The 22,350-nt window shown below is 36.4% G+C and overlaps 1 protein-coding gene across 3 annotated transcripts in view; it reads right to left on the reverse strand.

Annotated features, from left to right (window-relative positions):
- Positions 1 to 360: 360 nt before the first annotated feature.
- Positions 361 to 22,350, reverse strand: part of SYNE1 (spectrin repeat containing nuclear envelope protein 1) — a 276,072-nt gene continuing 254,082 nt past the window's right edge. Inside the window, exons 133-145 of one of the 3 annotated variants that reach the window (XM_065732123.1) lie at positions 21,938 to 22,075; positions 21,028 to 21,219; positions 19,880 to 20,213; positions 18,968 to 19,036; positions 16,586 to 16,728; positions 15,585 to 15,711; positions 14,147 to 14,358; positions 12,447 to 12,647; positions 11,979 to 12,107; positions 11,262 to 11,474; positions 10,048 to 10,140; positions 8,190 to 8,248; positions 361 to 2,018 (exon numbers count right to left, since the gene is read on the reverse strand). In XM_065732123.1, the coding sequence (XP_065588195.1) occupies positions 1,778 to 2,018; positions 8,190 to 8,248; positions 10,048 to 10,140; positions 11,262 to 11,474; positions 11,979 to 12,107; positions 12,447 to 12,647; positions 14,147 to 14,358; positions 15,585 to 15,711; positions 16,586 to 16,728; positions 18,968 to 19,036; positions 19,880 to 20,213; positions 21,028 to 21,219; positions 21,938 to 22,075 (2,151 nt within the window). In that variant the 3' untranslated portion in view covers positions 361 to 1,777. The remainder of the gene's footprint in view (positions 2,019 to 8,189; positions 8,249 to 10,047; positions 10,141 to 11,261; positions 11,475 to 11,978; positions 12,108 to 12,446; positions 12,648 to 14,146; positions 14,359 to 15,584; positions 15,712 to 16,585; positions 16,729 to 18,967; positions 19,037 to 19,879; positions 20,214 to 21,027; positions 21,220 to 21,937; positions 22,076 to 22,350) is intronic. The other 2 variants (XM_065732104.1, XM_065732113.1) reach the window with 2 other exon arrangements.

The following is a 22,350-nucleotide window of genomic DNA, read 5'->3' on the forward strand; positions in this document are numbered from 1 at the left end:
AACACAACTCTTTTCCCCAGCTGCCTTCAAATCTCCCTGACTCTCCTTCAGCTTTTAAATACTATAAGAAAGGAACACAGTTCTCACCTGTGATTTTTTTTCCTGCTTCCTTCAGCAGATAAAGCTTTCTTTCATAGTTTGATAATCACAGGCTATCTACTACCCTTTAGATAATATCTCCCTTCCATGAGATCACAAACAATAGACTGGAAAATAGGAATTGGAGGCAATCTTCTCACTAAATTAGTCTTTTCACTACCAATAATGCTTTCCAAAAAGGGAAGGGAGAGGAGAGAAGAGAAGAAGAAGAAAAAGAAAAAAGAAGAAGAGAAAAGAGAAGAGAAAGCAACCCCCCAAGAAAAACTCAATCAATCAAAACCTGAAACTGGCTTATGAAAGAATTAGAAAGAATGTAGACATCTGGACTACCAGTTCTGAAGTGAGCTAACTATGAAATTATTAATGTAGGTGCATTGATTACCATTCCCATAAATAACGTTACTATAGAGAATGATATCAGAAAAGAGAGGAAAGGTAAATTTTATGAATCCTTTTGCAAATAACAGCTCATTTTTATACTTTAGAAGTGTATTATTTAACTCTGTATTCTCAGAATCAGTGATGATAGATAGCATAACTTCTGAATATCAATGAAGGAAACTAAGACTTGAGAAGAATATATACTTGTATCAGCTCAAGCCCAGGTCTCAGACACTGAAAACACCTTGTTAACATACAATATTCTTTCCAGGAAAATGTTACACTTAACTGAAAAAGGAGCTTTATTTTGGCTCCTCTAAATGCTGAAGTTCAACTAGAGTTACTCTACAGTAGATATAATATTTTCCCGTGTATATCACCATTTGACATGCTATCTAGGTAGATCTTACTAACATATACTCAATACTGCTAATTTGTTACAGCATTTTTTAATTGTTTTTAGAAGTGCAGCTATTTTTCTTTATACCATACATATCTCATTCTAAACTTTGAGATTTTCATAGTTTTCCTTAAAAAGCACGTAGACAAAATATTTTATGGTATCTATAATAAATGCAAAGAAATCAATACAAACAAAACTTGGCTTAGCAAACTGTACATACATAAATATGTTCTTTGTTTTTCAACTTGACATTCAACATTTTTCTTCATAAAACCTTTTATGATCTCATTTATTACATCCATTTGTTTTTAAATCTTAAAAAAGTGCTTAACAGATTTACACCTTGTACATCCAAAGCAAAGGTTAGAACACCATGCCCAAAACAGAAATCACAGAGGATAATACACTGCCATACAAGATCCTTTAAAACTGTATGTTTACAAATGCTCTAAAATTTCTTTAGCATTGGCTATTTTGTATACTGTAGATACTGAGAGGGCAATTAACAAAGACAGGCTAATGGCTCATATAGAGCAGCGCACAGGAAAGGATCTACAGTATCCAGTTCTTGGCTATGCATAGTACAGGGCAATGACCTCAGTGTAAAGTGGCTAAAAGATCCAGAATGCTGGACAGAAGAACATTTCCCTCATACACGTCTCATCCTTCTTGGTGCCTAGGATGCGAATACTGAAACAACGCTACTCAAGTAGCACGTTCTGCAGTTTGGGACTGATGCACTGATGTATTACTAACAGTGCCAGCAGAGAACGATGTGGACATGATGGTGGCTACAGCAGATATGTAAAGCTGCCACAGTGAATACTGTCACTTTCTAAAACCACACTGTCTCCTGAATACTACTTCAACAAGTTCACCTGCTGTCTCATAACTTCATAACGGAGGTGGACCATTCATGTATTTTAACATGGGATGGAAAGAGCGGGCAAAGTTGTTGGCCATTGTACAGCTGTAGTCCTCCTCGGTCATTGGCACCAGGCAAGCCAGCCCAATCAGAAGCAGCAAAAAGAGCTGAAGTGGCAGAGCAGCTCTGAGGACTCTGAGGAAGAAGGATGTGTGCTGCCATGCTGGCCTGGCCTCAGAAGGGGAGGAACCTGAGCCACCTCTTATGGACCTGAGAAAAGAAAATGGACAGGTGAGTAAAACATTACTGCAGCAGAGGTTGCCCTTGGGTACTCAGCTGTCCCTGAAAGCTGGTTTAGGATTTGTACACACTGACTGAAAGTAGCAGAGGTATTTTTCACTGAACATTCTATTTCCCCAACAGTTTTAAGAGATCTCAAATTTCTGGTCTGGGTAAGAAAACATCAAATATTCACTATGGAATGGTGAATAATGTGGTGTGACAATGCTATTGTGACACCACAGTCCCTTCATCAATTATATGGAAGACTCTCCACTTTAAAGCACTGCAATATAGAAGATAAAACGTGGGCATGCTTGTCATATTCATATATATTCACAATACACTGCCTAAAAACCAATCCTCCTCATTTAAAATGGAAGCTGCATTTGTGTTGCAGAAGTTTCTAAATTCATTTCCTTATATTCCTCAGTATATTGTGAAATAAGATCCAGTTATTTTAATATTCAGTTAATTAATTCTCCAGTCTCCAGGCAGTAGGGATTCATTTTGTGTGAAGTACATTGTATTTTGAATCTTGCACTGAATCAGCAGCTAATATCTATTTGCTCAACTGACTGGATACCCTCACCAACTGAGTGATTTTCCCCCTTGTATCTATGGTTATGTATTGAAATGGCATACATCTATTACATGTCTACGGGAAACATTTCATGACATTTCTGAAGGGACACTTCAATTGAAGCACAAAAATTCAAGATATTTCTCATAAAAGACAAAGATACAAAATTCACATTTTCCCTTTCTACTGAAACCACTAGAGCTCTAATATATGGATAACATATTTTGAGGTAAATGAAGTACTCAAAAGAGTTTCTGCAATTTAACATTAGAATGCATGGAAAATATTGTATTGTAGCACTAGACAAAAATGAAATAATTTAGATCCTTTATATGATTAGTTTCAAGAATTCTTCTATTGAGACGTTGCTATAAATGTGTGTAAGGCTGCTGTGATTACGAAGCCTTAGAAAGCCTATAGTTCTCTAGGGTTTAAGAGATAAAAATACTCATAAGGATGCACTTGGTTTCAACTTAAAGGTATGGGAGATGAGGCCAAGGTTAAATTCTCAGTTATGCAAATAGGTCTTCATGGCACCTCCTCGCCTTTTCAGTCAAATCTTAATCTGTATGAAAAAGCATGCAAAATACAAAATATCAACTTCAAAACTATATCAGGCCCCCTCACACACATTCAAGAAATAATTCTTCCTGTGCTGGAGACTATTTTTCTGTCTTGTTCATACACACGTATCATCCTATTATGATGACTCTAAGAAAGCCAGACAATTTCACAGAGTTTGTTACGATCAACAGATAGAAAAAACAAACAGGTAATTTAAATGATTAACGTGACTGAAATATCCCAGGAAGAAGTGATGATCAAAACAAAAGGTGGCATACTGTTTGAATCCACGTTATTGTTGCCTGGATGGAAAGCCGCTTATTGAATTATGCAAGATCACATATTAAAAAGAACGCGTTGAAAGGATACGGCACATTTAACAGCATCAGAGCATTCCATATTAAAGTTCAATTAGATCAGGACTTCTGCTGTCCAAGAATGCCAAGACAGAAAGTCAATGAGCTGAGGTAGGAACAAGGGGAACAAGGAGTACTTAATTAACTTCGATGCATTAAAAAAAAAGGCTAGACTTCTGTAGTTGGTAATAGTTGCTTCATAATGAGTGATCTGAATTTTCTTCATTGATGCTAGAATTATTCTGGGGCAGTAGGGGGCATTTCTAAAAAGCAGAATCAAAGTCATCTATTTTTTGTTTTTAGGCTTTTCCTAGTGGTGCAGGAGCAAAGTTTGCTTTCTGTTTTACTTAAAACAATCTCAAAACACTTCTTCTGAAGTGAAGTAAGGTGTTGAACAACAATTTCTTATACTGGATGGAAAAAAATCAACAAACAAATCATGAAACATTATGAAAGCATCTTCAGAGGGTGAGTTCTAAAAAGTTCAAGTGCTGTACTGCCACTGTTTATTGCAGGTACTCGTCTGTAATGGACATAATTAGCTGAAAAATTGAATGTTCAGCTTAGAGTGTTTAATGGATTTGATAAGGAAAGAGGGTTAAAAATATACATGCGCTATTAACAAAAAATGATTACTATAGAGAAGGGGCCAATCTCCTATTTACTCCAGATGAAGGAAAAGCTGAAGTGTTGTATATTATTTTTGAGAAAAATGTTATTTCTTTCTCTTAAGTTTTCATCTTCTGTTTCTCTTCTGAATGCTTCATCCCTTGTCACACTAGCTGCTGTTTCTGGAGGAAAGAAAGTAATGCCACCTGCTACTTGCTTCAAACACAATTCAACAACTGAACAAAGTTGGAGGCATAGCTGCAGACCTGGTCAACTGGAAGCTTCTTCATGACAAGAAATCTCATTAACTATCCTCAGAAGTGCAACCAATAGTTACTCTCACTGGGGGAGTTTTTCCAGTGTCAGAGAAATTGAAGCTCTTTCTGAAGCATTTCAAGAGAGGAGAACCTAATTTATCAGGCTATAGATACGATGGGCAAGCTGAACTTTAATTTCATCTCAGATGAGTACCCGCACTTAAAGATGACTGATTTTTTTTTTATTATTTTCATTTATTTATTCTGAGAAGAAAAGTATGGTTGAACTAATCCATCTGGAAGGCAGAAAATATCTGAAAGATTATAACAGAAGAATTTATCATTCAAGCAAACAATAGGAATAAATAGAGTTTAATGGGGAAGTGACTAGTGGTAAGCAGACAACATTCTTATATTGAGAAGGACTACTGGGATAGTAGAACGTTATTACTGGAGTTAATCAAAGTCTGAATTTAATGCATTTATGAAAAGAGCGCTGCACAAAACGTAAGAACAGCAAAATTAATTTCTAGGATGACAGAAGATGAAAGTCTTTGTAAATACAAAATATGATTGGCTTATTATAGTAAGAAAAGTGGGTGAAGACTTCAGTGGTCAGATATTGGCTTAAGAAGTAGATAAAAGAATTTAAGATCACAGTATGCAAGGTAGCAATAGAACCTTCTGTTATATATTTGGAAGTTCACACTGAAGGTAATGAAAAAAGAAATCTAGAGCTATCTGACAAATAGCTAAAAGTCAGTGATGTAAAATAGCTGTGAAAAGAAACCAGCCCCACTGATGACAATTTTTTTAATATGGAGCTTGTAATGAAGTGGTATCATGTACAGCCTTTAAGAGCATGCAGTGATTCCTCTTGTAGGCCTGAGACTAGAAGTTGACTGTGGTTGGCTGAGTTATGACTTCAGTTCTCTGCCTACCTCTCAGCATCACATCACCCCAATCTCATGGTGGCTTACTTTGTAGAAAAGACAAGTGTTCATATTACAGGTAGTTAAATAAGAATTTTAACAAACACTAAATGAGAATAAGGGAGAGAGCAGGGAGAATAACAATGGTAATCCAAGTGAAAATCTCTTATCTGAACTACTGCATGACAATGACCACTGTTCTGCAACCAAAGCCATGAAGAGCTCTATGGCCTAATCTGCTCCAAGAACAGCAAGTGACCTTTAAATATCCACTAGTCATTTGGGAAGGCTCGGGGAGAGCAGGAAATAGAGGTTGGCACTGTGGCGCCAAGACATGAATAGAGCTGCTCAAGAGAGACAATGTAAACAGTCCTGAGCAAATTGAACAATTATTTTAATCTTTTTAACATTTTAATTACCTCAGAAAATCCACAGGCACAGATCCAGCTATGCATTTACGACAACTCTATTAAGCTGATGAAGGAAGAGGAGTTGATTCTTGGATTTGCTTTTCCCAATTAGCAAAGCAATGCTAGTATCCCTTGAATGAGTGTTTAATTAAATCCACAGTGTAAGTTATACCTTGCTTAGCATCATACTACATAGGCTTTTTTTTTTTTTTTGTGATAGTGGAAAGGCAAAGTAATAGCACAATTGGTATAAACAAAACATGTTTCCTCTAATTTTAAGATGAAATTCCCAGCACAACCTTCTATGTGATAAGCATTTTAAAACTAACTTTAGCTCTCCTGTATAGTAAACTCAAACAGGGTTTGCTGATCCAGTGCAAGATCAAACACAAAGTACTCTGATCAGAGGCATGTCAAAATATTAAAGAACACAGTGACAGCTTGTACCGCTTTATCAGTTAAAACCACATTATACATCAACCACAACCTGCCTGGCTTGCGCATTTGATTAAATTTCCTATTCAGGAGTGACTCATTCGTATTCCATGCTTGTCTGAATGACAAATTGAACATTGTTTTGTATTGCTACAAGATGTGTTAATAAACAGTGCTGGAGAGACTTGATCTGAAAGGTGCCGCACCAATGCCACTGCTAGAATAGAGGCTGATCTCAAAGTTGCAGAGCACTGCTAGCTGTGCTCTAAGCCAGCTGCTCACACCTACAGCAAGAAATCTTCTCAACAGGTTGGCATAGGTTGTTGGACCATACAGGAGAACAGAAGAGTGCACACAGTATGTTTCTTGAGTACAGCGTTGCTAGCACAAGCATGCTTATCTACCAAAGACACTTTCCATTGCTCCTAGCTGTTAATGGCTGCAGAGTAAAGCACCACTCTTCCCTTTTCCCATTCCCTATAAGAAACAAAATGGCAAGCTTCATAGCAGACTGGAGCTGGAAAAATTCTTTCTCCTTCGGACAGAAAGATGGTATGTATGTATGTCACCCATTTTCTATGTAGTTTCATTCAAAGGCAAAAAAAAATCCCTAAAAACAAGGCAGCATCTTAATTTCAGTGGAAGTAGTAAAAGATGGTTTAACTATTCTATCTGCTGTTACATGGTTTTACAACTATGACACCACTCACAGTAGCCAGCAATAATTGTAGTGCAAACAATTTTTTAAAAATATGTGTTCAAGAGAACATCTAAATGTAATTAGTTTTATTCTTTATTTTGTTTATATTTTGATGATTAAAACATTTATTTTGCTTATGGAAAAAAATAATAATCTGAAGGTAGTTTTTACTGCCTGGTTATTGCTCAATTACTATGTTAATTGTCAAGTTGCTTTCTTTCCAATCTCAAATCTTTCCAACCTCAAATCTTTCATTTCAATGGGAGTTACGTTTAAAATGTAGTTCATGTTTGTTACATAGAGAATAAATGAGATTTAGAATTTAACTATAAGAACAAATATATCTTGTTCATACTCCCTGGTTGTTTTAGGTTCCCTTTTCAATACCTAATATGCTGGAATAGCAAATGAGTTCCACTTTATACATAGTGCATATGTATACCTGTTTATTTACTACAACTATTTATTTTATTTTATTTTTTATTTTGTAGCTCTACAGGCTAGTGATTTGATCAGTGAAAGAGTGAAGGTACACATATCACACTGACAACAAAGAATGCAGAAGCACCGTTAGCTGCAGAGATGACAGGTTGCTGGAAACAAGGTGGAAAGCAAGAAGCTGTAGCTGCATGTCTGCTCTCTTCTGGTCAGACTGAGATAGGGCAGTGCTGCTCCCAGAGCAATACACGGATGCAAACACTAAGCAAGTGTCATGGCAGTATTAGCACATTATGTTGCAGTCTCCTGATGGGGAGAAGTCACCCCAAGTATAAAACCCCCTCAAATTATGACTTCTAATTTTGAATGTTATGTACTGAAAACCCACAAACTGGACAAAACATTTCAGGGGAGGAAAAGAATAAAAAAGGATGTTAGTATGTCTCATCCATATCTGTGGGTTTTGTGATTTCTAGAATACTGGCCTATTACCTGCCTTAATTTAAAATCTAGAGGTAAAGAGGATGGTGAAAAGTGTTTGCCACGAACCTACTCGCATTTCTTTTAAATTATGCCAGAATCATTATTGAATATTGTGAGTGTAAACACAGACTCACCACGTGAAAATGAAATGTCTATTATGTGTCCTTCCTGGGAAGCAAAAGTCGCAGATTTTCAGTGATTAGCCAGTATTTCTATTAGCAAAGAATACAGAGTAATTGAGAGTGCTTTTTGCCAAGCTAGTAACAACAGGGAAGTTTTCAATTTAAGTCCTGTCCACTTCACAAACTTGGTGTGGACAGACAAGAATCACGGCCAATTTCCATCATCCTCTTAGAGTTCTAGAACAGAGTGCGGAAACCAGGAGAATAAGGTACCTGCTATGTGGACTGCTGACAGAGGGTCCAGGCTGTGAGAGACTACATTTGCCCCGTGGCTGTTTGCAATGAACAGGGGGTAAAGAAAGAAGAATGTTCAGTCCAGGCAAATAAAGACAAGCTACTGATGAAAATAAATTAAAACTGCAGCAAAGGAAACATAAAAATAAATCAAATGAAGTGATTCATACCCACGAACGAAGGAAACTGGCTTTTCTTTGTTCCTATCTGAGTATACAAATGATTGGAACATACACAGTGAAAAAAGTTTAGCCATTCCATTTGTCATCAGGAACTCTGAATTAAAAGTAAATAAATAAAAGAAAACTAGCAATTCGGGTGAAATAATTTGGAATGTGAAATTGAAATTGAGTGGAATATGTGGAAATAGAGATATTTCAAAATTGTATTTACAGAAAAAATAAAATTAATATTTCTCAAGGATAAAAATGAAGTCAAAAGGCCTCTCTCTAGTGTTTGGCCTCTTCCCATATGGCCAAATAACTGTAGGTGCATCCCTGCACCTGCAATTGCTGGAATATCTAAGTAATTTAGATGATTATCAATATGATGGAAATCTTGTATTAGTATTTATTTATTTATTATCAGTGTATTTGGAACTGAAATTCTAAACATAATATCAGTCTCCAAAATTGTAGTTGAAAAAAACCCAGAAGTCTGAAAAACAGACCCAACTATGGGTTAGTTGCATGACCCAGGGAATCATAAAAATTTGCTATACATTATGAAAGAAAATGAAAAAATGTCATGTACATGTACACTAATATATTAGAGAGAGATAAATGCTTACTGAAATGTTAAGACAAAGTCTGTTACAGTGCTACATACTCTTTAGGAAAAGATTTTATGGTAACATACTTCTCCTATTTGCTATAATGATCGGGGATTCTCTAGCTACATCTGTGATATCACTATTTTTATTAGTTATTTAAGTCCAAATTTAAAAGTTGAAAAAATTACTTCTGTAACAAAGTGTTAAGATTTATGTTGTTTTTTTGTTTGTTTGTCTGAAAAGCCAGTATTCCTTTACATTCTCATACTAGAATCTAAAAGGAAATCAGTGAATGTTAAAAAAAAAAAAAGTAATAATTCAAGAGCCATACAGTTTATCAAGACAGAACTCAGAGGCTTTACAAAAAAGTGCAAATGGAAAAAAAATAAAATAAAACAAACAAAACCTTATGATTTTTTTTACAAATTAAAGAAAAAAGTGAAGTAATCAACCAATAGAATTGCAGAAAAAGACAAAATAATTGCAGTTTTGTTTCGGGCTTAAGAGTATGGAAGTGTTAAGTACTAGGCATGTATTTGCTACATTTCTTGAATTTTGTGCCAGCGATGTAAACAGGCAACTCCAGAGCTGCCATCACAGTCATTGATTAGGTCCTGTTCAGCTAGCTCTTTTGAACAATGTTGTATGCCCTTCAGCTCTATTAAATCATTCATCAAAAGTCTCAATAAGAAATTCTTATTGAGGTTCTTGATGAAGCAGCTCTCTGAAGAGAAGGCCAAACAGAAATGGTGGACTGATTATACCAGACAAGACCAGACTTAGGAATGCTGCCATCACTAGAGCAAAATACAAGAGACATGACATGCCATACCACAGTAAACCAACCACACTGACAGCCCTGGTTTTAGATAGTATTTACCAATTCTGATTTCATGCAGGATGGGATATGCAGCAGGGTCAGGGAAAGCAGCTGTGTTTTTTCTTAATTTGTGTCATTTCCTTCCTGTCAAGTGAATGGGGGACCTTTCAGCTGGCTAGAGCTACTGCAGACATCTAGAGCTCCCACCCAGTAGATGGTAGAAAGTTGATGACTTAAAAAATTACCGTTCTCTGTCTGCTTGGTGTGCTTTGTCCAGATACAGGACTCACTGAGCCTGATGTGTCTAATTCATCAGCAGAGGACCATGAGGACAAATCCTAAATTCAGAAGGAATGGAAATCAGACCATGTGTTTGGGTCAGCAAACTCAAAAACCCAACAATCCCAGAGTGAAATCTCCACAGAGTAATGTCCAAAGGAAAAACAAACACAAACAATTCATATCTGTCAGCAATTTTTCAAGATCCAAGAATTACTTGTTATCTCTGTTGGTCTTGAAGAGAAACAAACACATAGCTAAAAGATAATTGTATCAGGTGAAGCATTTTCTGCTAAAAAATGGGAAAAATGAGTTTTTGTTATTGTCGTTATTTATTTAATTATTGATTTTTTAATTGGCTTTTACACACTGGAAGAGGCAGGAACCATCATGATTTTACTCCAACATACAAAAACTCACCAGAAGTGAAAATAGGCAAGTTCTCACTCCATATGAAATCTTCTAATCCAACACTTTAAATAAAACATAGAATTTGAAACGGAGGGACATGAAATTGTGACTTTGTGCCACCTGTCATTGTTAGTGAACTTGCATGCATAACTCCTTCTCAAATGCCTCGAAGTACTAGATTACTTCAAAAGATCTGCAGTACAGCTCACAACTTGGAGATCTGTTAACCTATTACAAAACTTTCTTTTATGCCTTTTTTTTTTCTCTTCAGACTGAGCTATATCTTCCTTTCTGGTGAAAACTGATAAATAATTTTCAATACTGCAGCTAGAATAATTATCCCATTTAACTTGCCAATTCACTGAATAAGTAATAGCAGAATGAGTAAACCACGATTACTGATAACTTACTATACAAAGTAGCAAAAAAATTACTGGAATAGAAAAATTACAAAGACGTTAAAATTATGATGATTTCTTTGTGATATTCTGGAGATATTCAAGACCCGCCCAGACACCTACCTGTGTGACCTGTGTGACTGTATGGTACCTGCTTTGGCAGGGGGGTTGAACTCGATGATCTCTAGAGGTCCCTTCCAACCCCTATGACTCTGTGTGTGTGTGTGTGTGTGATATTCAAGATTAAATGTGTACTATCTTGATAAGTAATGCAAACAACAGAAAAAAAAAGCCAACAGCACTGATCAGAGAAATACAGTCAAAGTAGTGAAAAACGCCCAACAAGCAACAAGAAATAAAAAGACACTCACCAGTTGACTATTTGAAATGTCTAGAGCTTTCTCTAGGTCTTTTATGTGACGTATGACCTCTTTCAAGAGGAGCTTCAGTCTGTTTCCGATGACATGCACCTTTTCTTTGGCTTCAAGGCAGTCCTTGCCTTCAGCATTGACTAACAATTGGCAGGACATGTCTTGCAGTGACGCCACTTTCAACTGAGATTCCAGCAGTTCACGTCTGATTTGCTATTGCAAAGGCAAGCACCAGATTTTTTAAATTGAATTTAATTTTGAATAAAGGGCAAAAAATTCATAAAACTAGCCACTTGAAATTGAAGAAATTGAAAAAAAAGAGAAGGAATAAACATAGCCAGGCCTGAGAAGCTGTAAGCAAAATAGATAATTTTTTCACTTAAAATTTGAAGAATAGCTTGTAGTTCATTCTCTGACAGCTTAACACTCCTGATGTTTGTAGTAAATTCTCATTAAGGGAAACAAAACACTGAAAGCAAAACGACAGCAACATTGACAGCAGCATAGTTGCCCAAGTTTTTAAATCTCTAGTTCTGCTGTTGATGGAAATGAGTGGTATTTTCCACCAAAGTCAACAACTAGCTTTGCCTCAGTCACACAATTATGTGCCAGCACACAATATTCAATGCTAACCCCTTTATATTGAAAGATAAATCTGATTAGCTGCCTTTTTCTAATGATGTGCTTTGGGAGAGAAAGGGATAATTATAGCCGTACCATTAGAAGTCTGTGATGATCATGTAGGATTTCTGAATCCAGGTTTGGATTGATGGGCACAATCTCATTTTTTCTCCTGTCAATATTCTCCAACCAGAGTAGCAAACCATGGCTCATTTCATGGAAATCCTGAAAATGATGAGTTTTGATAATACAACAGAAAATTCCTGTCAAATTTATGTTTTCCTTTTATCCCACAATAAGTCTTGCTGGCTAAATTCTATGACTTAAATAAAGTGCAAGAATAGTATATGAGAATATTGTCCAAGAGATGACAAACATAAAGTATTGGCCGGAAAAATATGCTTCAAGGTAGCGCACATGTATCTTCCAGAAATCTCTTTGCTGAAGTCATATTTTGTCTTGCATGGGCAAGCTCCAGACTGGACAGTAAGCACATCAGATAACAATATGGTTTGCATCTTCAATATGTTAGAAGCTGAAAATTTAAATAGACATCATACAGACCTGGCACTGCATTAATGCATCTTGCAGTGAGCAGCGCCACTCTTCGATCATAGTGCATACATGATCCCAGAGGACATTCATTTGAGACAGGCGCTCTTGGAGCTTCTTGCTTTCTTCACTGTCAGACTGAGTAAATTCTGAGCTGCACAGATTGATGGATAAGATGATGGCTTTGCGGTTATCAATTGCTTTCTGCAGCTCCTTGATGATAAGAAATAGGGAGATGGGATGAAGAAAGAAGTTAGTAAAACATGTAGCTGTCAGTAGAGAAGGTACAAAAAGAATGTAATGATTTGCCTTCTGCAACTTCATAATGCATCTTACTGTAATACTCTCCTTCTCTGCTCTGTGTATGAGATTTCTGTGCTCACTGTGTGACTCTCAAAATATTCACCGTTGAACATCTACTAAAATTTTACTGTAAACATAAACTAGAAGAAGCCAATTAAACTTTTAAGAGGCTGAAGTCATAGTTGAATTTTGAAGATCTGGCACATACTTCAGATATTTCAGACAGGGAGGGCCTATGATAACTGACAGAGTTGTAAGACAATTGTACTTCTGCTCGCAATAAAACTTTTGCCCTCACTTCTCTGATAAACAAACAAACAAACAAACAAAAACCCAGCATGTTTTCAAGTGGAAACTGCTGTCAGCAGTGTTTTAAAATAAAAGCTTTTACTGAGGGAAAGGAAAACATACAAAGAGTACAAACAACTTACTCCAATTTATAGAAGCAGAACATGTATAAAAACTGATTTGTTTACATTGGAGGCCACAAAAGAAACCCCACCTCCTTGGGTTTGGAGGGCACTAATGGGCTTTCCAAGAGTGGGTGAGATAAGAACAGGATTCTTATGAAATGTCTCCTTTTCCACCTAAGCATTTACTTAAAAGCCCCATGTCACAGTGACCTTTGCAGTACTTATGGCAGCTATATTTGGACAGCAGTGAAGATCAGCATTAATATGCTTTAAATGGATCGCTGTTGGAAACAGTCTTTACTGTCTTTCCACCTCATTCCTAGCATGGATTACAGTGCATTTTGACATTGGCCCAACATTTTTGTGCTCAAGCTTATGAGATGCTAATAACTGAATGGGAAGTTGTGCAGCACCACATTTGCAGATCTTTACAGCTGCAAAATATCCAGAAGAGATCATAAAAGGCAGTATTCAGATCCTGAGGCATCTGAGAAAATTGAAGAAACAAGAATATTTCAAAGTGAAACCATTTTTTTCCTAAGCTGCATTGGGTGACACCAGTGAGTTAGTCTAGAGCCCACCAGTGAGTTAGTCTAGAGCCCATTTGGCACACTTTCCTCCCTCCACACAAAATATCTCCCAAAGAGGTATTTAGTTGAAAATAGCTATTTTGTTGCCAGCTTGACTGGAAGAGATTTTATTTAACTTGGCTTTATTTTCCTTTCATCAGCTTAGATAACTACATCAATTATCACGCATTCTGGAATTACAGAATAGCCACAGAACTACTATTTCAAAAATTCATTTGGATTAAATACTAAATACCACCGGTACATTCTTCTGCCAAAAAGTTATTCATAAAATCACACAGAAATTACTTACTTCAGTCATCAGCTATGTAAAAAGATGGAGCAACCCAGTTGCAACTTTTAGTATCCTCCTTAGCATACAGGTCTGTTTACCAAGTAAATCATAGAAGAGAAGAATAGAACTCACTTTCAATTTTCTAATCCTGAGCTCAATAGTTTGTATGTCAGTACTGAGATCAAGACGGCGGAGCTTCTCCAGTTCTTCCTCAGTTTCTCCTAACCAAGCCCAAATGCTGTTAAGGTCGGAATTGAACTGCTGCCATTGCTGAAGGTTCTGCTTCATCCTTAGCTCCTTGCTTAGAGCTTGAGCTTGGATTAATTCCCATCGGTCAATTACACCTGGAATGATAACACCAAATTCAACAAAAGTTTACAAAAAAAAAAAATTCACCACACAAACAATTGCATCAGTTGAACACTACACAGTATAAAAAACGTTCTACAAAACCCCCAAAATTCTAATCCAACAAACTCCACATTGAAAACTAAATTAGGTTGAAAAATATAATGTTGGAGAGAAAGAATGAGAAGTCAAATGAGAAGTCTATATGAGTGACTGGGCAGCAAGAAATTTTACCACTTTCTAAGGTCAACACTTCGTGCCTTTACAGAATTAAGAAAATATGTACAGGTGTCACCAGTTATCATTTGATGAACAAAACATAGACTGGTTTGGGTTTGAAGGGGCCTTTAAAATTGTCTAGCTCCAACTCTCCTGCCATAGGTAGGGACACCACCTCCCACTTGGTTATGCTAATATAAAGATGTTACAAATCAGTATAAATGCAAACTAGTTAGAATCTGAATATATCGAACTAATCACATACTTATAATCATTTTCACTAGTATTTGTAACTCTCACAATTTAACATTCCCACATCATCACATTTGCTTAAGCCACTGTTGATGTATTGGATAACTATCTGCTAAAAATAAATAAATAAAGTCTATTCCTTCGTATTAGTCAACTTGAAATGCTGTGTCTTAGAGAAAGGTAATCATTGTATAATAATGGTAATAATAATAATAGATTATTATTAATAATAGATAATAAAATATAATAAAGGTAATAATTGTATCATACCACCAACTTAAAATTAAAAATAATATTAATTAAAAATAGACTTCATGAATAGCATATCTTGCCGAACTGAGACACTGCTTTCACACTTTCTGTAAAAAAATCCATAATTTTATATGATCACTTTTACCAGATAAATATAAATTTCTGTATTGTTTAACTGCTAATGTAATAAAAAGTGAAATTAATGCTGACTTGCATGTTTCTTAGAGCAAACATTTTTTTCAAAAGAAAACACAATAAAAATGCACCCCTTTCTAAAGGCCTATAGGTACATCCCATTACATGAAAGGGTTCTTAAAATGCACTTGTAAAAGGAATACTTAATATTTCTACCTAATTCTAAGAGATGTTAAACAGAACATGGTAACAGATAGATATTTACACAACTATGTCAGTAATACCAAGCTCTAATTCAGAAAAAATACAACACGTTTGCTGTTTCTCATAACTGCTTTCCATTAGAGAATTGAATGTGACTTACCAGCTGTTTGTGTTTCAGTACTATTCAGATTAATAAGTCCAGATAATTTTTCTTCTTCCTCCTTCAGTTTATATCCAAGCCTTTTTACTGAGTCTATACTTCCACTGCACTCACCTAGTAGTTTCATCTGTGTTAAGAAACAAACAAAAAAGCCTACCACAATGTGTACCAGTTGCAGGGAAAGTGCAAACTGCAATGTAACATTCAAAACTTACAGCAAGTAGGTCAAGGTGTGAAGAGAAAACAATCTATTACTTCGACAATCTGTCCTGGCAGTAGCAAAGAAATATATATGGAAATAATGAAGAGTTTACGTATATGTTTAGATGAAAACAGCTCAGTCCTCTGTGCCAAATAATGCAGGAGGACTTAAGGTGACATTAATTATAAATGTTAAAACATCAGAGGATACAATTAAGAAAATAAATATCTATATGGAAATATTACTATGCAACTGAGAACCTAATATTTCCATTCTGTCAGGAGTAAAATGGTCTGAATAATTTATAGAGAGATATTTCTTCCAGAAAACCTCTCTGAGTAAGTTTTTCAAACATAGATTCTGCATACGCAACATGATACGTTTATAATTTCTTAGCAAGCTGAATACTAGCATCAAACTATAAAACTTGCTCTTAAAAGTGAAGGAATTTTAAACAAGGATATCAACATTAAATGGATAATATCACGTGTAAGAAATTAGTTTAGGACATTTAAAAAAACCCATCATATTAAAATAAAGTCCCTGGAGTCATGTTCCAGTAAACTTACACTATTGTAAAACTCTAATAATGTAAACAACAAAGCATGTGGTCAAGACTAGTAAATGTAAGTCTGAGAGGCAGTAATATCTAATTGCTATGTTGACACAGCTACATTTCTTTCAACAGCAAATCTAAACTTGGAGTGCTTATTTGATTTGTGCTCCAATATACTGCACTGTGACTAAGAACAGAGATCTTTAGTAATGTCAGCATGTGATGAGATGTAAGCATACGCACATATCCTTTGTAAGTGGAATCCAGCTCTGGTCCTGTAGGTGTTCTGCTGCGGATGATGTTTTCTGTTTGCTGTATTTGGAAACGACTGGTGTCTAAGGCTTTGTCCAGCTGTCGTATATGTGCTTCTAGGGCACCAGGTTCTCCTGTATCAAAACCAAAAAGAGTGTGATTTCTATTCTCTACTTTTTGCCCAAGCTGAGTGTATGTCAGGAATACTAGTTAGACAGTGAAGAAGAAACAGGACTGCAACTGCATGAGTGATGGAGTGTCAAAGCAAACTAGTTCCATTAGAGCATGGTTAGCAATCTTCCTAGGACAGATCATCATATAAAGAAAGAGTTCAGTTTCAAGCAGGCTTGCAAACTATTCCGGAAGGACAGTTTCCCTCAGAGAGTCCCTCACCAGTCCGGAAGACAAAGTATAAATTTATAAGACTAAAACTGATACATAAAGGATAAATGATACTGCTATAATTGTACTCTCAAGCTCGGGAGATGACTGGATTTTTTGGATGGCCACAGTAAGTAGACCACAAATGATTAAAGCAACCACATTAAGTAGCAATTTTTTTTCCCCCAGTCTTTGAAGAAAATGCTTAATACAGCTGAAAAATTGTGCTATTGTACCAAGTTGTTTGGAACACATACCAATGTTTTTGAAGCAGGACTAACTTGAATTTGCTATATAGAGATCAAATGAATTCTGTGATATGAATCAGATACGGCCAATTTTAACTGAAGCAGTCTTCAGACTAGCGGGCCACGTGAGATTCCCCATATCAATATTCTATCACTGTGACTAATTTCCATTTGTTTACAAAGACGGTCTGAATTAGTTTACGAAAACAAGTTTGAAAGCACGCACAGAGAAAAGAAGCCTTCTGTCCAGCTAATCACAGAAAACTGAGCCTCTAAGATAGTTAAATCTTTTTTCATAAAAAATGTCACCCTGCTAAAAACAGGGATGCTCCGAAAGTAATGCCTCCATTTTTTTTATGTCAGCCCATGATATCAGAGGCGGATGCTGGTGGTATGGCAGTAGAAGGATGAACCTTCCTGACAGTATTCTGGTAACATTTTGTTGTCATGCGACAGATGGCAGCAGAGAATCAGCTGACAAATGGTGTCTGACACAGAAGTATAGATGAAGCAAAGGGGTGTCATTGAGATCCTCCATGCAGAAAAAAAGTGCACCAGGGACATTCAACTACAACTGCTGAGTATTGTTATTGTTGGAGACCAAACAGTGGATGTGAGCACAGTGAGGTGGTGCCTTTCAGCAATGGTGCGATATGATCTTTTCAGACAGTGATGTGAAAGACAAGCCATGTTTCAGATAGCCATGCACAGCTGTCACACCAGGAAACGAAGAGCTTTGGCTAGAGGTGGTGATTATATTGAAAAGTAGTGTTTTGTAGCTGAACATTTACTCTATCAAGTACTGTTCTTGTGCTCTTTGTACTGGTTGAATTTTCTAAGGAAATATACATAAGACCACTTTTGGTGCAACCTGTGTAGATAAAACAAACTGCTAAATATTGTTTTTCCCCATACTACTTCTAAAATTTTCACAGGTCATGAAACTACATGTTCTTGTATCTACACTGTTAATCACAGTATTATTTCACTAATCCAGGGAAAAAAATTAAAACAGACAGTGAACCCGAGCTCTGTCCCAAAGACGGTGAGATTTTAAAATGTTTGGTATTTCAAATTTGCAGTATGTGGAATCATGAAAGCAAGTGTTTGTAAGTGCATCTAATCTGCCTGAGAGCCATCAAACAAGGGAAAGAGAAGGTTTAATGCTGTGCAAAAATATAAATAGAAAAAAAATCCGCCTTCCAATCAAAAAGACTAAGATAAAGACAATAGATGACAGTATATCACCTCAGTATGGTATGCAAATGAAACGACAACTAACCTAAAGTTTTATATACAATTATTGAAACTTTGGTTGTATTTAAAAATGTAAAAGTGGGCAAAACTAAGCAATTAGGTTTCATTCCAGAACTTTATCTTTTCCTTCTGCTTTAAACTTTGCAGAAATCACTTTTCTTTCAGAGATATAAAGTACTGAGTCCTATTGGAGTACTTCAGAGAATAAATACTAATATGGGTAAATTGCTGATCTGCTTCATCTTGTTAGCCAGAATGGGAGAGCAAATAGTTTAAATATAATTGTTTTGTCCATGCACCTAATAATACCTTTAATCACAGCAGTAAAGCAGGATAGTTCTACATTAACATGCCAGTGCTACCATGTAAGAAATATTTATATTGTAAGTTGTGAAAAGTATAAAAGATGCAATAAGAGGAAAGAGATGTTATGCTTGTACAGTGTAGCATTTGCATCTGGCTCTGCTTAGTGTTCTTTGATGCCTACCAGAAATATTTTTGAGTGCGTTTTCTGTAAGTGTTACATAGGCCTCAAGAGTTTCAGGGATCTCTACATCTGAAAAAATAAAAGCACAGTCTAAATTGACAGCTCAGCAATGGCCATATCCTCATAGCTGGAGTCTTTTTCATGGTATGGAGTATATAAACGGTTCCAATAGCAAGCATCCTTTCTGGAGAAGAAAAAAAAACGATGAAGACAAATGCAGGAAGCCTGCTAAAGAGTCTCTTAATATCCAGGGAAACCTAACACTTTTTCAGAGCAATGACCTGGAAAGCAAAAGAGCCACAAGATCAGAGTGCAGTATAACATTAAGTTTTCCCTCACAGTTGGTGCCATTTGGTAACTTTCATTCATTAAGATTTATTATACCAACTATACACACATAGAAGTGATTTCCAGCTTTGCAGGAGAGCAAGAACTGAGATCTCACTTCAAGCTAAACTCAGTTGTTGGAGCCTTGCCTGGATATGGAACAAGTTAAGATTTACTTAAGAAACTCATGGTTTGAGTTGTGGATCTCTCCCCCCGCATTTCTTCATCAGTTATTTCTGCACCTCTTGCCATATTCAGTATAGCTTCTTCTAGTCAGAATAAGTCATGACATGATGCATTGCTGCTACAGATGACATATCCCATCTGGCAGGCTTCAGACACAGAGATACAGCCAACTCTCTGTCATATCACATAAACCTTTGCAATTTTCCAAGGCTGTAGTCATCCAGGAATTTCCCGCACTGTGTCTAAGGCCAGAAGGCCACTGGGATCATTTAGGGAAAGCTATTTAAGATCTTCAGGGTCCACTTAAAATAGTTTTCTATGAGCATCTTGGCCAAGCAGTCACACAGTATAACTTGCACTCCTTTTTACTAAGAGAAGACACACAATTTGCCACCATACCTGCTATACTAGCTGCTCCTCTCAGATAGAAATCCTTGTCTTGTTCTCCATCTTCTTCCTCAGAGTGCAGTGCCTGTGAAACAGCTGTCTCCAGGTCTCTACTAAGGTCATAGTCATGATCCCACTCCAGAGGGATAGAGTCCACACTTGCTGGGGTATCCCGCCCTGATCGCTCACTTCTCACTGGCTGAGTAAGAGGCAGTGAAAGGTTGGAAGAAGGATGTGGGGAGAGAACACTGTCTGCAGACTTGTCATGCCAGTGTATGTCAGAGAGGTCTGCTGATTCATCAAGATCCACCTCTCTGTCAGACAGGTCATGTTCATCATCTGTCAGCTAGAAGAATAATGCAAACAGAAATAATCAATTCAACATGCAAAAACACTCACTGCATGGTCAGACTGGGTAGTGCAAATATAAAGTATAAATATAAAGTAGCATTAGGTAATAGTCAAATGATGAGGTTCCCATGTGTATCCTTTTTCACTCCTCCTTCGTTATTTTTAGATCCATAAAAAAACAGAACAAGGAAGTTCAGCATGCCAGCTCCTTTTAACTACATGCAGCACTACATAGTCTCACATCAAGAAAATGTCTCCAGACTTTTTACTGATACCTCTGTAATGTGGATATCAAGTTAAATAAAACTTTGGAGTAAAATCATAGGAAGCGTAAGTGATCTTTGATGTGACTAGTGTTTTCACACACTTTCAGATTTTGGAAAATATAGGTTTTGTTCCTTTCCTTCAGCAGGGACTAGAGTTACCAAAACTAAATTTGCTCTCACTTTGTCAAGTGTTCATTCAGGTCTAGAGACAAATCTCTGTGTTGCATGGAAAGAATCTCTCTTTTTTTTTTTTTTTAACTAAAAGAGAACTTAACAAGCTGCTAATTAAATTATATGTTAGAAAACTTTATACATTTCCAATTTGCATGAGTTTTCTTGTTGATTTACAAAAAAATCCAGACCTACTAAGTTTGTGGTCTAAACAGGACAAAAATAGCATGCAGTGAAGGGAGGCAGTTGGTTAGAGATGTAACAAGACTAAAACCACAAGATTTTGGGAAAAATTATGGGTTAATTTTAACATCTTCTCATTCTCACACTGTAAAATGGTAATAAAACAAATACATATGTAAATATACACACAGGAAGACGGATCAGCTTCTTGTGATAGCGTTCCACACGTCCAAAGACCTCTTGACAGTAACGACGTAACTCGTCTAGTTCTTCCTCAATGACAGCTGCATCCATGGGTTCACTTTTCTCAATGAGTTGCTCACCCTGCACAATTATCTGCTGAATTTTGTTGTTGTTCAGTGAAATTTCTTGCTGGAAAGCCTTTGTAAAAGAAAAATCCATGTTTTATCAAGGAAATCTACATTAAAACAATTTAAGCTATTAAGGATGCAAGCTTTAGAAGTATTCTTTGTTTGTTTGTTTTCAGTGAGAATGGTGTGGGTAATAAACAGAAATGATTCTAAATATTCTGGCATGAGAAATTAAATTTAGCATTCCACAGTCTTTCTTGTCAAAAACAGAGATAAGTCATGGTTTACCATCTCATTTCTCTCTTGTTGTATTTGGAAAGAACACTTTTCTCTAAACAAGCTGTGCATGTTACCAAATGTCTGAAATGGGCACGAGTTCTATAGCAAACATAACAGAAGTTTGGATAACACAATATGAGCCCTGATGGCATTTGTTTGACACCAAATAATGAATGTTTTTTTTTGAGGCAGAAATGGTTGGAAAATGTAGTAATTGGTGTTAGCAATAGTGGAGACATGCCATTATTTTTATTTTCAATTCTTCCTTTAATAAGAGAACTATCACCCTTGTTTGAAAATTTTTCACTGCTGAAAGATTTTTTACTCTGGCAGAAAAGTCTGTATTGAAGCCTGACATACTCCAGAACTTCTGAAGATGAAGTCAGTCTGCAAGTATCAAGCGGTATCACACTACACTTTAGCATAGTTCCTTATTTTTTTTTTCCCTCCATGAACATTTATGTTCATTTTCTCTTCCCTCTTCCTCTTTCCATTCCATTATTCTTTACCTTAAGTTGCTTTATCTTTGCTTGGACATCACACTCTGAGAAATGCTCTATGTTGGTCAGCTGCAGGTCCATCTCTGTTAGCCATACCAGGATGCTATCACGTGCTGTCTCAAACTCCTCACGTTGGCCAATAAAATGCTGGGAGGGTGAGTAGGACACAGAGTGGTGTGATACGACTAAACAGACCCCAAAAGCAGCAATAGCAGTTCTCTAGAGAAACAATTTTCATCCCCCTCAAACTTAACCCCAAATCCTTAAACTTTCTTTTATTTCCATTTTATTACACGATTTCTAGGGTTTCTGCTTTAGTAATATCACCACATGCAATTGGCAGATGTATGAGAGTTTACTACTAAGGAGGAGGTGGTATTCAAAGACACCAAGCATTTGTCTATAGATTACAGTTCTCTTTG

Source organism: Cyrtonyx montezumae, unplaced genomic scaffold, assembly GCF_038088225.1.
Source record: "Cyrtonyx montezumae isolate F1298 unplaced genomic scaffold, pur_monq_1.0 scaffold_0, whole genome shotgun sequence".
NCBI classification, from domain to species: Eukaryota; Metazoa; Chordata; class Aves; order Galliformes; family Odontophoridae; genus Cyrtonyx; species Cyrtonyx montezumae.